The following is a 16,336-nucleotide window of genomic DNA, read 5'->3' on the forward strand; positions in this document are numbered from 1 at the left end:
AAAGTTTTGAATGCCTGAGAATGTCATTGCCAGATTTCATGGTCAAAATGGGATAACTCATGCATATACTGTTAGGAAATGAAATATTCCCGTGTATAGAATAGCAGAGTTGTATAAAATAGAAGATATGTATTTATTCACTTTCCATTGTAATGCCTAATATGTCGCTACTGAAGCTATAATGCAGCAACTGATTCCTGACTTGTAGGAATCAGTTGCAGCCTCCCTGTATAAGTATATGATTCAGTATCAATAACAATCATGCTGGTAAATTCAATCTTTCTCTTCATTCTTTTCATGGTATCAGAGCTGGCTTAGAATCCTAATCCATTACTGCAATTAAATCTCTCGCCTAGCATCTCTCTTCTTCAGCCACCATGACCAACAATGAAACGTCATCAAACCTAGAAGCTCATACAGATTTTTCAAGAGGGAATCTGTCAAATTCCTATTTCACTCACCATTCAGATCATCCAGGTTTGGTTTTGATTTCCAAACCCTTGAATGGAGACAACTATTCTACTTGGAAAAGGGCTATGACCCTGGCCTTGAATTCTAAAAACAAGCTAAGTTTTGTTAATGGCTCAATCAAAGCCCCTTCAGAAGAAACTGATCCTGAAGGATATGCGGCTTGGTCTCGATGCAATGATATGGTCCATTCATGGATTATTAACACTCTCAATCCAGAGATTTCAGATAGCGTGATATACTACTCTACCGCCCATGAAGTTTGGGAAGACCTTCATGACCGATTTTCTCAAAGCAATGCACCCCGTATGTTTGAAATTCAGCGAGATATCGCTTGTTTTAGGCAGGAACAACTTTCTGTTTCGGTGTATTACACAAAATTGAAGGGACTGTGGGATGAACTTGCTTCCTACAATGATTCACTACATGGGGCGCAGCAAGATCAACAAAGATTAATGCAATTTCTGATGGGTTTGAATGAGTCTTACAGTGCTGTTCGTGGACAAGTTCTCTTGATGAATCCCCTTCCTTCAGTTCGGCAAGCTTATTCCTTTGTCTCTCAAGAAGAAAAGCAACGCCTTTTGAGTTCAGCACACACCATCAATGATTCTGTTAACAGTGCAGCCATGACGGTTCAAAGCAACAACAGTAAGTTTAATGACAAAGGTGAGCGTTCCTACCATTCTTTTAGATCGCAAGACAGATTGACAGATAATTTCAGTGGAGGACGCAGATTTGAACAGGACAGACGCCGGTTTGGACCTAGACGAGGACGGCCTCATTGTTCCCACTGTGGAGAACCGGGACATTGGGTCCAAACCTGTTATGAGCTCCATGGGTATCCAGCAGGGCACCCCAAGGCAAAGCACAATTCAGCCAGACGCTTCAACCATAACAACAAATCTGCAGCAAACCATGTGTCAGAAAGTTTTGCTAAAGAAAATGGCAAGTCTGTTGTTGGAATTTCAGAGACCCAATTGAAGCAGCTCTTATCTCTTCTTAATGACAAAGGCGCCGAATCCAGTTCTCAAGCACATGCTGCAACTACTGTAACCAAACCAGGTTTGCCTAAAATTGCTTCCCGCAGTTGGATTATTGATAGCGGGGCAACGGATCATATTTCTTCATCATCTCAATCATTTTTTCAACGAGATAACAATTGCTCATTGCCTCCTGTATTACTGCCTAGCGGGGAAACAGCTAATATTGTTGCAAAGGGATCATTGCCTCTGAATTCCACTTATTATTTGCATGACGTGCTTTGTGTACCCACATTCAAAGTTGACTTGATGTCAGTCAGTCGTTTGACAAGAGGTTTGAATTGTTCGGTAACCTTTTTCCCTTATTGGTGTATTTTGCAGGATCTGGCTACGAGGAGGATGATTGGTTTGGGTAAACAACGTGACGGACTATACTACTTGGTGGCAATAGCAACGAAGAAATCTATGGTACAACCTTCCCAACCATTACATCGACCAGCCTGCAACCTCACCATCTCATCCACTGATCTCTGGCATAAACGCTTAGGCCATATCTCACCTCATCGTTTAAGTTTCATTGCCCAGCAATTTTTAAATTTTTCTGTTCAATCCAGTCATGTTTGTCCTATTTGTCCTTTGGCTAAGCAAAGTCGCTTGCCTTTCAATTCTAGTGTCATTTCCTCTATAAAACCTTTTGAAATAATTCATTGTGACATTTGGGGTCGTTATCGACACCCTTCCATTTCTGGTGCTTATTATTTTCTTACTATCGTTGATGATTATACACGTTTCACATGGATATTTTTGATGCGACACAAAACTGAAGCTCAATCTCTTATAAAACTCTTTTTCAGTTATGTTCTCACACAATTTGAATCTCCTATTAAAATTTTCCGAAGTGATAATGGTGGTGAATTTATATCACTTCGTTCCTTCTTTCAAGATAAGGGTGTAATTTTTCAGCATTCCTGTGTTTACACACCTCAACAAAATGGGGTTGTGGAACGCAAACATCGTCACATCTTACAAGTAGCTCGAGCTTTGAAATTTCAAGCTCAACTCCCAACCCAATTTTGGGGAGAGTGTGCTCTTACTGCTGTCCACATCATCAATCGACTCCCTTCCTCAGTGCTCTCCTTCAAAACTCCATTTGAACTTCTCTATTCAAAACCGCCTTCTTTTTCTCATATCCGGGTTTTTGGTTGCTTAGCTTATGCTACCAATATACATCCTTCTCACAAATTTGACTTTCGCTCAATGCCCTCAATTTTTATTGGTTATCCTACCGGTCAAAAGGCATATAAATTATTTGATTTATCTTCCAAAAAAATTTTCACTAGTCGCGATGTGCGCTTTCATGAACATATTTTTCCTTATGCATCTGTCAAACCCGGTTTTGTTCAACATCCTTCACCCATTGAATTTGGTCCTATTCCTCTTCTAACTCATGCCACGACTTCTCTTTATTCCAGTCCACAAACTTCTCCTCCTGTTACAGCACCTGCACCTTCCTGTTCACCGCCATTTGCCTCCTCAAATCCCCACCCCTCATCACCCCAGCCTCCACCCATCCTCCGCACCTATACACGTCGCCCTCGGCCTTCTGACCCAATTCCCCCAGTTGAAAATACACCACCACCCGAACCCGCCCCACCTGAACCCAGTTGGCCTTCTGAAAATCCACCACCACCCGAACCCGCCCCACTTCGTCGCTCCAGTCGCCATTCTGCTCCACCAGCCAAGCTCAACGACTTTGTCTGCTCCAATGTTTCCTCCAACCAATCAGCCACCTTACTGCCAGGTCCATCCAAAGGTACGCGATATCCCATGGCCAACTTTGTTTCATATCATCGTTGTACTCCTGCATATCACGCATTTGTTGCTCAGCTCAGCACCATCCCAGAGCCTAAGTCTTATGCAGAGGCTGTTGTTCATCCTGAATGGCAGCAGGCCATGCGCTCCGAACTGGATGCTCTCCAAGCCAATGGCACTTGGTCTCTCACCTCCCTGCCGTCAGGCAAGACACCAATTGGCTGCAGATGGGTCTACAAAATTAAACACCATTCAGATGGTTCTGTCGAGCGGTACAAAGCTCGTTTAGTCGCCCAAGGTTTCACTCAAATGGCAGGAGTCGACTATCATGATACATTTTCTCCTACTGCCAAAATAATCTCTGTCCGTTGTTTATTTGCCTTAACTGCAGCTCATGGCTGGCCCCTGCACTAGATGGACGTCCACAATGCTTTCCTTCACGGAGACTTAGCTGAGGAGATATATATGTCTCTGCCACCAGGTCTTCGGCGCCAAGGGGAGGATCATCTAGTTTGTCGCCTCCACAAGTCCCTTTACGGTTTAAAACAGGCATCCCGCCAGTGGTTTGCCAAATTTTCCGAAGCTATGCATTCTGCTGGTTTTATACAATCAAGAGCAGATTATTCTCTATTCACCAGGAAGCAGGGTATGTCCTTTACTGTTCTCTTGATATACGTTGATGATATCTTGATCACTGGAAATGATCTGGTTAACATTGCTGCAACTAAACAATTCCTGCATAAACATTTTCATATCAAAGATCTTGGTGATTTAAAATACTTTCTTGGAATTGAGGTGTCTACTTCAAAGAATGGAATTTTCATTTCACAACGTAAATATGCACTGGAAGTCATTGAGGATGCAGGTTTGTCAGGTGCTGCTCCTATTAATACTCCTATGGAACGGGGCTTGAAATTATCAGACAAGAGCACCCTGCTCAAGGATACAAACCGGTATAGAAGATTGGTGGGTCGGTTAATTTATTTGACTGTATCAAGGCCAGACATAACGTATGCTGTACATGTCTTGAGTAGATTTATGCAGCAGCCCCGAAAACTTCATATGGAGGCAGCTCTTCGAGTTGTTCGATATCTAAAAGGTGCACCTGGCCGAGGCTTATTTTTCTCTTCGAAGAGTGATTTAAAATTGAGAGCTTATTGTGACTCAGATTGGGCAGGCTGTCCACTCACTAGGAGATCTACAACAGGCTATTGTGTTTTTCTTGGACCTTCACTGATATCCTGGAGGTCGAAGCGCCAGAAAACAGTTTCGCTTTCTTCTGCTGAAGCAGAATACCGAGCAATGACAGGAGCCTGCTGTGAGTTAACATGGTTGCGATGTCTACTGAAAGACTTGGGAATTTCACACCGTGAATCTGCCTTACTATATTGTGACAATAAAGCTGCATTACACATTGCAGCCAATCCAGTGTTTCATGAGAGAACTAGGCACATTGAAATGGATTGTCACTACATCCGAGACAAGATTCAAGATGGTTCTATTACTACAAAACATGTCGACTCTGCACATCAACTAGCAGATGTCTTGACTAAGCCCCTGGGAAAAGAGATCTTTGTTCCTATGGTTAGCAAGTTAGGAGTGCAGGATATCCACTCTCCAACTTGAGGGGGAGTGTTAGGAAATGAAATATTCCCGTGTATAGAATAGCAGAGTTGTATAAAATAGAAGATATGTATTTATTCACTTTCCATTGTAATGCCTAATATGTCGCTACTGAAGCTACAATGCAGCAACTGATTCCTGACTTGTAGGAATCAGTTGCAGCCTCCCTGTATAAGTATATGATTCAGTATCAATAACAATCATGCTGGTAAATTCAATCTTTCTCTTCATTCTTTTCATATACTATCATTTATAAAACCATCAAAGAAGCCAGAAAACATGCATGAAGTTATCCAATTCAATGAAAATAAACGTAGTTTTTACAGGACAGAATTGCATATCTTACATCCTCAGGCCAACCAAACAAACAAGTATACATATTGTTGAATGTTTGTTTGCATTCGCTTATAAATGGATTTTTTCAGAGTGAAGATAAAAGTACTAGGCTAAGGTATTTGGTTTTAATGATAAACAAGATACAAAAAACCCTAAAACAAAGAGGTTGTATATGTTTACTTACCAGAGAAGGAGAAGCCAAGCAGAACACCCAAGTCTTTTGGTCAGAAAAACAGAGATAGGGTAGCTCTTAAAGAAGGGAAGTTTTTTAGGAGGTAAATCATTTTGAAAGTTTTTGATTTTTTCTACTTTAATTATGGTAAATCATCTCTTACTCGATATAATTTTTTTTTTTGGCAAGAAATAAATAAAAGCCGAGTCATATACATACTTAGGTATAGGGAAGCATAATAAGTGGAGAGCAAATTATTTACTTATAATTTGCATAACCTATAATCCTCTCCCCTCTCTGCTTTTTTCTCCCTTTCTCCATGAACATGTGAGGGCTTACATTGGGGAATAGGAGTGTGTCTGCTGGCAATTAACAAGGAACTTTTTTCAATTTAAAAGTTCAATCCGGCGATACTAAGGTTTTAACCTTCTTTTAAAGTCGGTTTTAGCACTATATTAACAAATAAATATGTTCAATCCCAATAATATCTATTCTAATGATAATCTCTGGAACAAACTTTCAGCAACACCATCACCATTATCTAGTGAAAATTTCATTAATATAATCATCTAAGTCGCTTTCTTTTGAACATTCCCATGTTTCTTCGAGGATTTCTTAATCTAGCTAACTGAAACTGTCTTGAATTCCTTGGTCTTCGCGATCCACCCTTGACATGAACAGAGATTTCCCTAGTCTTCAACCTGACATGGTGTTGATGGTGCTGCCGATGGTTGTTATTTCGACCGCCAAACCTGCTTGAAGGATGGAGAGACCTCCAAGACCGCGAGCGGATTTTTCTTCTTTCCATTGCTGACTTGCGTTTTCTACCCAAATGATGATAATCTTCTGAAAAATCAGTTTCTGAACTTGAAGTGTAGCCAGCTTCGATGTCTCGGAATCATCGGCGTCTATTCACTCGCTTTGTGTTCTTCAACTTGTGCCATAAGAAACAGGCTATATCGTCTAAAGCAAACCAGTATGTCTCACATGCAGCCCAACACATCTTGCAAAGGCTTCTTCCTATGCATTGGCAAACCCCGATCTTGAACAGTAGGTAGAAGAACATCAAAGCTGCAAGTCATAAAGACAAGACATGAAATCATTCACTTTATGTTGATGATTTGTATAGATGATAAAACAAAAGAAAACAAAAAGATTACTCATGTAGGAGAGGGCAAATATCATTAACAGTTTCAACAGATCGGAGACGCATAAGTGTTCGATGAAACAAATTAAGTCCCATGGTCCTGAACAAACATCCCTGCAGATTCAAACCAGGAAATGCCATGATGCATGCAGCATCATCTGGAACATAATCATTAAACTTTTGAAAAATAGAACAAAATCATTAAGAGAATTATAGTGCTAATACATACTCGCATGAAACGCCGAATAGAGTCTTGATCGGAACCGCAAAAGCATTTCCAACAATACCTCCAATTCCATTAGCAGCTTGGCTAACGACAGACCCCATTTTTAAATAACTCCACAATCATATAATGCCCCTTTCAAATTAATTCCTTCCTGCTCAAGATCAAAACACAAGAAATAATAATTAAATAATCATTTATTGGTAATAATTAATCAAACCGTGTTTCCAAAATGCTGCATTTGTGACTAAATTCTTCTTAATCACTATAAAAATAAATGCACAGTCGAGACCTTGAATATTGATATTTGTAATAGACACCATTAAAAAGATGCAAAACAAATAGACCAGTTATGGGAAAAATTAAATGAAAAAAGAAAATCAGAACAATAATTTAAGATTCAAAAACTAAAACAAAAATGAAAATCTCCTGACTAACCTCTAAATCTCAAGAAAACCAAAGAGACTTCACAGAGAGAGAGAGAGAGAGAGAGAGAGAGAGAGAGAGAGAGAACGGTTTTTAACGGTAAGGAAAGGTATGTGAGTCCTAATATATGCTAGTATTTTTTTGAAGCTGTGCTCTAAATTCAGAACCTGACCCATATTAAGCCCATCTAGAACATGGGAGAGGTTATCAAACGGTAAAACTACTTAAAAAAAAACAATTAAATGAAAAAAGAAAATTAAAACAATAATTTAAGATTCCAAACCTGAAAATAGAAACGAAAATGGCCCGACTGACCTCTAAATCTCAACAAAACCAAAGAGAGTTCAGAGAGAGGGAGGGAGAAAAAACAGTTTTTAACGATAAGGAAAGGTGTGGGTCCTAATATATACTAGTATTTGTTTGGTGTCGTGCCCTAAGTTCAGAACCTACCCATATTAAGCCCAACTATAAAATATGAAATATGGGAGAGGTTATCAAAAGGTAAGACTCCTTGAAAAAAGGAAAAATACAACATTTTTCTTCATGTGAATATATATATATATATATATATATATATATATATATATATATATATATATAAACCGTCAGTTTATAAGAGAACAGGACCATGGAAAGAAAAGGTGAATTGATTCTTGTGCTTGATTTATTTTGTACATCTATGTTAATTTTTTATTGCATTATAATAAAAATATTGTAGAAAAGTAAAGGGACACTTCTTATGCATTATAACTAGAGCAGTTACACCAAGGAATTGAGCATTATAAGGGTTTGTGTGTGTGTTCTTATCTTTCCAGGCAGTGTAAATGCCAGCACGTCATGCCATTGTAAGGACTAAGAACAATAAGAAGGAAGACATTCTTTTGCGAGTCGCTTTCACCCATCTAGATTAATTCTGCACAGTCATCATCCCCAGACCTTCCCTGTAACTCTTTTGGCGACAGAACATGTAAATAATAGAATATTATGACCTTTACCTTTATTTTCTAAATTGCAAACAACACACGTGTAGTTTGGTTTAAATCCTTCATTGATAGCAAACCGTGCTATACATCAATTATCAGGATGGATGCTATTCCACAAGTCTTCATGTCGTGCTTATAGTCACAGAAGGGAGGATGCACTTCATTCACCACTCTAGTGCCATTCAGTGTATATTTTATGAGAGAGATTTCTTTTTGGGATCGAACAGCTTATGTTCTTCTTCTTCAAATCCATCATTTAGTGACTGCGCATCAACCGTCGCAACTCTCGGACCTGAACACTTGTCCCCAGAGCCTCAGACTTGTTATAAACTAAGCCTCCCCAACACCCAGGGCCAACCTATTCATTCTAATTCTAAATACAACATGGATCAATTGGGAACTTGTGTAAAAAACAAATAAATTGTTGGGGTATAAATGTACCATATTGAAAGAAAGAAAGAAGGAAGGAAGGAAGAGGTATAAGCACGATACAAGTGAAACGCCATAAATACCAAGGTTATTAACTATTCTACTGTAGATTAACCCAACACTAAAAGGGAAATAATGAAAGGGGACACTGCCAAGCTAGGACGCCTGGAAGTTAAACACGACCTGGCTAGCCCAAGGCCGTAGATTTCCAAACTGATAGAGCCCAAGAACTTATGTCTCAGATTTAATAATCGATAGCAGAGCTCAAAGAGATCCGAGTTCTGATGGAGCTCAATAAGAAAATTGAAACTTTATAACAAAAAAAAAAAAAAAAACCTAAGCCCAGAAACCAAGAAAAGGAAAAATAAAATTAGAAGGCAAGTTTTGATGGAGTCCAACAAAAGAACTAACCTTATGCCAAGAGAGAGAGGAGAAATTTAAGAAAGAGAAGGTGATGGCCTTACACAAGAAATGATGTGGTACTAACCGTGCAATGCCAGATCTAAAAATATTAGATATTTTTGTAAATTTATAACCAAGAGTCTTGAGTTTGGCTGCAACATCTGATCTAAGAGTAATATTTATAATATTAATAATAACATTAAATTTACATGACTCAAGTTTAAGTGGGTCTGACTGCAATACCAGACACAATAGCCTGGGATATGAGTCTGGTTGCAAGGCCGTGTCATAAAAATATGATAATTAAATAAATTAATTAAAAAGAAAAAAACAAAGAAAAAAAACCAACACAAAGAAAAAAACTAATGAAGAAAAGGAAAAAAATCCGAATTAACTGGGTCAATCCTTCAAAGCAAGCTAACCCGTCAAACCTTGGATTCTTGTCATGAAAGTTTGATAACTAAATAGAAAAAAAAATTGATGGGTTACCCAGAATTAATTGGGCTAACCCGTCAAACCAGGTTAACCCGTCAAACCCGAGATCCGTGTCATGAAAGTTTGATAACTAAATAGAAAAAAATTGAACATTAACAAACTAAATTAAATGGAAAAAATTAATTAAAAAGAAAAAAAAACAAAAACAAAAACAAACAAAAGGCATCAACCTTTTCACTGTGGACAGTGCAGTCCACAGTCAAAGGTATAAAAGTGGCAAAAAAAAAAAAACTAAAGGCATCAACCGATAATTATATAGAAAAAAAATTAATATTAATGAACTAAATTAAATAAGAAATATTAATTAAAAAGAAAAAATAAAAGAAAAACAACTTATAAGAAGAAAAAAACAAATGAAGAAAAAGAAAAAGAAAATCTAAATTAATTGGCTTAACCCGTCAAACCTAAGATCCATGTTATGAAAGTCTGATAACTAAATAGAAAAAAATTTAATATCAATAAATTAAATAAAAAAATTAATTAAAAAAAAAGAAGAAGACATCAGTCTTTTCACCGTGGACTGCACTGTGCAATCCACAATGAAAGGCATAAAACGAAAAAAAAAATTATGATAAAATAGAAGCCTCTAATATCAAAATCATTGTTAATTTAAGCCCACAACAGTAGTTCCCTACAATTCACGTCATGAAAGTTTGATAACTAAATAGAAAAAAAATTGACAGGTTTACCCAAAATTAACTGGGTTAACCCGTCAAGCTCGGGACACGTGTCATGAAAGTCTAATAATTAAATAGAAAGAAATTTAACATTAACAAACTAAACTAAACAAAAAAAATTAATTAAAAAAAAAAAAAATTTCAAGTTAATTCGTCAAATCACATTAACCCGTCAAACCCGGGATCCGTGTTATAAAAGACTAATAACTAAATAAAAAAAAATTTACATTAACAAATTAAATCAAACAAAAAAAGTTATTTAAAAAAAAACAAAATAAACTAAAAAAAAAACAATTTAGCGTTTCATCTCTTTTTATTATATGATATAATATAATAATTATAATTATCATTTTTACCTGCCAGAGAAATCATCACTTCTATATAGGATATAGGTATAGGACGGCCACTAAAGATTGTAGAGGCTAAAACTTGAGACCAGCAGAGATGAGAAATGCCTTTACAGAAGAAAAGTCCCAAGTTCAAACTACTGAAAAACAAAACTCTCGAGCCAAGCAGGCAGGCCAGTAGGGTTAGGTAGCCAACAGAATTTTGGGCCGCTACGTGATTACTTGTGGGAACAAAGTAAAGCAAGCATGCTGGTATCAGTTACTTGGAAAAAGCTAACAGGGATAAAACCTTTTCTTCATTTACTGTGGTGTGCTATTTACAGAGAAACAACTATTATGATACACCACTACCTTACAGTTCAGTGATGAGGGGAAGGGGGGAACATGCATCCCTCAAAAACCCATAAAATCGGCAGCGAATTCCTCATCATTTTTTGCAAGCATATCTTTTAAGCTACATTCAATATTCCTTCCCTTTAGCACCCAGAATCTGGGCATTATCTTCTTCTCCAATGAGTAACTGAAATACCGCGGGTAACCCACTATGTCTTCCACCGGTTTTTTCATGGTGTTCACAAGGAATTCATACTTCGGTCTCAAAACCTCATCTATGCTGTACCCTAGTAAAGGAGAGAACCTGCGGACCATGAAAGCGATATCCTTCTTCGACAGTCCCACATCCTTTAAGTATTTCATCCTGCCACCATGCAGTCCAATTAGTAAAAAACACAGTTCAAGAGAGCTTTGACATGACTCATGGAGTGAAATTCTGAGTAATACATAGCAATGATAAATATTAGGTTCCAGCCCCAGAACTTGAGCATTGGAATGGCCTATCTATAAAGAACTTAGCACTGAATAATTGATATGTAAACTAGACAATCTCTGGATGGGGGAACTAATGTGACCCGGGCACTCAGAAAGAAACCCGAGGAAGATGTGACAATCTAATAGAGGATATCAGGATAAAGGCATTACCGAGGAAGTATAGTTCGGTTGACATCAGAGACAAGAAGCTCAGGGTATTTTTTAATAACACGAGGAAGATGGTCTTTAGAAACACCAATTCGATCTAGGAATTCAATCTTCTTCTTCAGAGTTTTCTCAATGCTTGCAGCAAAAATCTCAGGACAGCGGCTGGCTACCTGTCCCACAGTTTCACGATCAAATCCAAGATCTTCCAAAAACAAAACCACCTGTTCGTTATAGTGTTAGCATTTTGTTATATTCAAGAAAGAAAAGTGCAGACAGAACAATGCACTTATATCATGAATGTTTCCTCCCAGCTGCCAGATAAAAGGTATCGACGGCATTGTTTTACTTTTCATTCAAGTTCAAAAACTTTGGGAACAAGCTATACCACAGGGAAACCTAAAGAAGCACTTGGATTCTATGGCATGTTACAGGGTTTGGTTACAATAATTCAAAATTATAAGATTTCAATAAACATGTTGCTAAATCTCACAGGCTAACTAGCAGAGCCTGCAGCTAATTTGCTCATTTGAAACTTGAGCTTGAACCAGGCTCCTTAGAGCTATCTTAAAATATCCAAAAAATAAATCAAGAGCTAAATCCTTTAGCAATACTGAAGTGTGAAAGCCAATTGTTTCACAGAGAATAGTAGTTGATCATCCAGTTATGCTTTTTATCCATTATTTTCCATTTGTCTGCTCTTTGATAGCTGAGTCAAACCATTGATATTCCCCACCCCAGCTATGATGTCAATCTTACTACTGACATAAGACATAATTGGCCCTGAGGGCTACTTATTCCTCCATAAGGCTGAGATGCAGCAGCAGCACCAGCCAACTTCTTTGCAGGATTTCCCAGAAGGCGTTAATCTACATCGTAGTTTTGTGGTTGTCAGTTCCACACATCTTGTTGATTTTTTCCTACATAATTTCGCAAGCATTATGTTCCCCCCTTCTTTGTCCATTTTCCAATTTGTCATTCAAGGTCTCATTATGCACAAAAAAAAGAAGAGAATACACATATACATATATCCATCTCTGTGTGCTTGCGCGCGCGCACAAAAAAAAGAATCTCCCTCTGTGAATCCAAAAATCCATGTGAAAATTCAACAGCCATTCCATGAGCGGGGACCTTGAATTTTATCATGGATTAATACTTGGTGATTTCCTTAGAAACCAAAAATATTTAGGAATATAGAGCATCCAACTAAGAAACTGATCTAAAAACTAATAAAACAGCAAAGATCACAATGATGTTGTTGATTGCCAAATGTGTTTTTTCATGTTAAACTAGAATAAAAATTAGTAATTGCATACCTGGAGAAACTCTTGGGGTTTTCTTAGTAGTAATTGAGGACTCTTGGAAATAACCTGACCCAACTTCTTGTTTCTAATGCCCAACTCAGCCAACTGTTCCACCATTACCTCAAGCTTGCTAGTTGAACAACCTAATATGTGAGGCCAGCTTCTTATTGCTGTGTCAACACTTGATTTGTCTACCTGATATCAGTAATAACAGACCAACTATTTTATTAATCAACATAATAACAAAAATTGGAAGGAAAAACAAAGGGAGAAAGGTAAACCATCAGTGGAGTTGAAGAGGGAGCATATATGTGTGCACATAAGTAGATACATATATACACATTAAGCATGAGTGGACAAGTATTACTGAATGCTCATATTTTATAACGGTAGTGAGGTGCAAGAATGAAAGATGTCTAGCAAAACCTATTACTTAATAGGAGTTTAGTTACACTGATCTAAATTAGTTTGGAAATCATTTTATTGTTTCCTTCACTTAACTTAGAAGAAGTGAATAACAAATTACATGGTGCACCATGTATTTTATATATTTTTCTTTGCTAAGACAACCTTGGCCTTCAATTTTCATTGATATTCTTACAGCAAACAATTATACAGACTTATCTAGAATGATATTTCCCCAAAAGTACGTGATCCCAATGTATCCTACTGTATGAGCAATTCAGCATCAGCAAGTAAGCATGGTTTTATGGAAAAATCACACAAGAAACAGAAACAAAATCCAATGTTCAGCATCAGCAAGTATGAACTTACGCAATATTACCTTCTCCATATGAAAGAAAGAAACGATCTCCTTGTAATTTTTCTGGATTGCTGTTGAAAGAATCCATGGATATTTTAGAAGCATTTTACCAAAATCTTTATCAAATGCCCAAACCTGAAACCAACGGATGAAAAAATTCTCTTATATCACAGAAAGGCAAGATATAAACAAAGTGATAGCATAAAATCCATCTAATGAAGCTACTCTGTTTCAGTGCACAAACTAAAACATATAACACAAGAAAGATGGTGTTCCCTGTTTCACACATGAAAAGTTACCTTCTTGAGAGCCTGAACTTTTCTATTAATGCCTGTAATGTCACAGATTATAACAGGTGGAAATAATAGGAATATCTCTCTCATATGCTCCTTTGGGACTCCAATACTTTCAAGAAATTCCACCATGGGCTTCAAGTGCAAATCTAATGGCAACAAAAGAATACGTGGAAATGATTCGACTAGACATCGAAAAGTGACTTCTGAAGAACCCAACATATCTAAACCTCCACGCCTTGCTTCAACCTACATCATAGCACAGCAAGCTTATCTTACAATCTGAAACCAATAAAAAACAATGCCCAGCTAAGCTCATCAGTTCCTCTTAAAAAACAAATCCTTGGGCTACAGCTTAAGAGGTAAAGTGGTGCATGGATTGCCTCCCTCTCCTCACCACGCACACAGAGACCCCTCCAAGGAGATGAAGGAAAATTCTTTCAACCAAAATTTTATAGTAAGAGGCAGGTTTTTCATAATACGAATTCTAAATGAAGAGAGAACCACCCTGACCTTTTCAAAAAGTGACAAGGTCTGCTGCAAGTCTTCATCAATAGGTATTGATAAGTTCATCATCATACAGCGAGCATATTTTCCAACAAGCCTTTTATCATCACTGTCAGAAAATAATATTTCCTTCATATACTTAACCTAAAAGCCAAATAAAAAAATAAGCAACAACTCTGCAGAATGAATAGAAAGAAATATTTATCCACATATAAATAAAAGCAAGGAGCTTTTCCTAAGAAAAAGAAAACGATCAACTAATTCAATGGAATTCTTCTCTATCTAGCACAACCTTTGAAATGAAGACACATGGTGCCAAAGTACAATGATAGGGAAACAAAACAGTAACAGTAGGAAAGCAAGGCTTAGATGACTAATATGACTTATCCTTATGAATTCAGTTACTTACATGGGCTTTTTCACTAGCCAACTAACCACTGGAATGATTAACAAGCAACAACTAGACTATATAGCAATATCAACAGAAGCTTCGTAGTTATATGAACAAATCCTTATTCGAATAATCTAATCAACAACAGTTTGTAGATTGTAGATACATTTAGAACAAAAAAAAAGAAGGAAATTTTAAAGTTCAAATGAATTATAGAAGTCACTTCGATTCATTTTCCGGTGAACATAAAACAAAAAAATTGCTATTCAAATCAACTGCACTTTTCTATTTCACCAAGATACAAGACAGTTCAATAGTGTATCCATACTACATAAAGTGGCCGACTTCACTATCAACTAACTCAAAAGAGAGAGAAAAGGAAGCACAAAGTTTGAAACTTTACCTTGTGAACAAGGTTAGGAAGTGACTCTCCATGGAGGTACCGAGCAACATTCATGGAAGAAGACAAGCTTAATCCAAGACTCTCCAAGAAAGCAACTTTACCATTATCACCTTTCTCTTTTGCCATGTAAGCTACCTTCTCTTTAAAACCCAAGGTTGCAAATTCATTTCCATCCCCGCCACTTTTCCACGAAGTCCACTCTTCCAAATCCTTGACACTATCAAACAACATTTTAGCATATTTTGGAGAATTCAAAGCAATGGAGTTGGATTCCGCTGCGGAGATTCCGAATTCTTGAAGAAACTGAGAGATGGCTTCTTGGGTTTCAGTAAAGTGGGCTTCTTGTTGACTTGTGTATGGTACTGGGTTATTGTTGTCGTTGGGGTTTTGGCATTTGGGGGGGCATTGGTTTCTAAGGAATTGGATTCTTTGTGGGAGAGAAAAGAGAGGGAATTTACAAGGGAATTGGATTTTGGGGTGGAGTGTGGGAAGGGGGTGAGCTTTTGGAGATGGGAATGGGAAGTCCAGAGGGATTGAAAGGGATTTGGTAGTCATAGCTGAACTGGGCAGTGATGCTGCATCGAAAACTAAAACTCGAGGCTCTTCCTGCTCTAGCTAAAACCCTAAAACCCTGACTGGGACAAAGAGAAAGCATGTTATTGCTACGCCGTTTTGATTGGTATGAGAGTGAGTTAAGTGTTGTTATTCAAAAATAAAGGGGCAAACTTCAAACATGTTCCCCCAACTATTGGATTAGTATCACTTTTACCTTCAAACACATTTTTATATCAATTTCATCCCTCAAAAAGTTCGATACCTTCTGTTAGAATTATTTAATAGAAAACGACCCTACAAAATAATGTTATTTAAGAAAAAGAGAGAGTATAACTTGATATGAAATATTTTGTTGGTTATTGGATTAGGTCTGGTTTGTCTATGATAGATGTGCCTAGTCCAAGTTATTAAAGAAGTTACTAAATGAAGCAATCGTCTCTTCTAATCATATATAAAGGGACATAACCCATATGAAATCATTAGTTTTCATTATTGAAAGAATATAATTCTATCTTTCTCTTTTTCCATCTTGACTCTTTGCATTAACTTGACAAGATTTACAAAGATGTTCGTATTGTGGAATATCGCTTTGGTTTTAATAATTAAAGTGGTACTAAAGTAATTGATT

The 16,336-nt window shown here is 37.3% G+C and overlaps 2 protein-coding genes across 2 annotated transcripts; one reads left to right on the forward strand and one right to left on the reverse strand.

The window, feature by feature from the left end:
• Window positions 1–3,674: 3,674 nt before the first annotated feature.
• LOC127905570 (uncharacterized mitochondrial protein AtMg00810-like) lies at window positions 3,675–4,908 on the forward strand. The gene has a single exon (XM_052454584.1). It carries the CDS (start codon window positions 3,675–3,677, stop codon window positions 4,884–4,886), a length of 1,212 nt encoding a protein of 403 aa, XP_052310544.1. The 3' UTR covers window positions 4,887–4,908.
• Window positions 4,909–10,794: 5,886 nt separating this feature from the next.
• On the reverse strand, window positions 10,795–15,836 carry LOC7465582 (transcription termination factor MTERF2, chloroplastic). Its single transcript, XM_002310318.4, has 7 exons — window positions 15,154–15,836; window positions 14,366–14,503; window positions 13,859–14,101; window positions 13,581–13,694; window positions 12,809–12,991; window positions 11,499–11,716; window positions 10,795–11,217 (listed from the first exon to the last, which is right to left on the reverse strand). The coding sequence occupies exons 1-7, from the start codon at window positions 15,706–15,708 to the stop codon at window positions 10,914–10,916; spliced, it is 1,755 nt and encodes a 584-aa protein (XP_002310354.2). The 5' UTR covers window positions 15,709–15,836; the 3' UTR covers window positions 10,795–10,913.
• Between the last annotated feature and the right edge of the window lie 500 nt (window positions 15,837–16,336).

This window comes from Populus trichocarpa, chromosome 7 (genome assembly GCF_000002775.5).
Source record: "Populus trichocarpa isolate Nisqually-1 chromosome 7, P.trichocarpa_v4.1, whole genome shotgun sequence".
NCBI classification, from domain to species: Eukaryota; Viridiplantae; Streptophyta; class Magnoliopsida; order Malpighiales; family Salicaceae; genus Populus; species Populus trichocarpa.

Excerpts from the sequence above, each read along its gene's own strand:
- LOC127905570 (XM_052454584.1), top strand. The coding sequence starts at position 3,675 with ATGGACGTCCACAATGCTTTCCTTCACGGAGACTTAGCTGAGGAGATA.
- LOC7465582 (XM_002310318.4), bottom strand. The coding sequence starts at position 15,708 with ATGACTACCAAATCCCTTTCAATCCCTCTGGACTTCCCATTCCCATCT. Across the intron at positions 14,504-15,153 it reads TTCCTAACCTTGTTCACAAG|GTTAAGTATATGAAGGAAAT; the intron begins GTAAAGTTTCAA and ends TTTGGCTTTTAG. Across the intron at positions 11,218-11,498 it reads AACCGAACTATACTTCCTCG|GATGAAATACTTAAAGGATG; the intron begins GTAATGCCTTTA and ends GCATGGTGGCAG.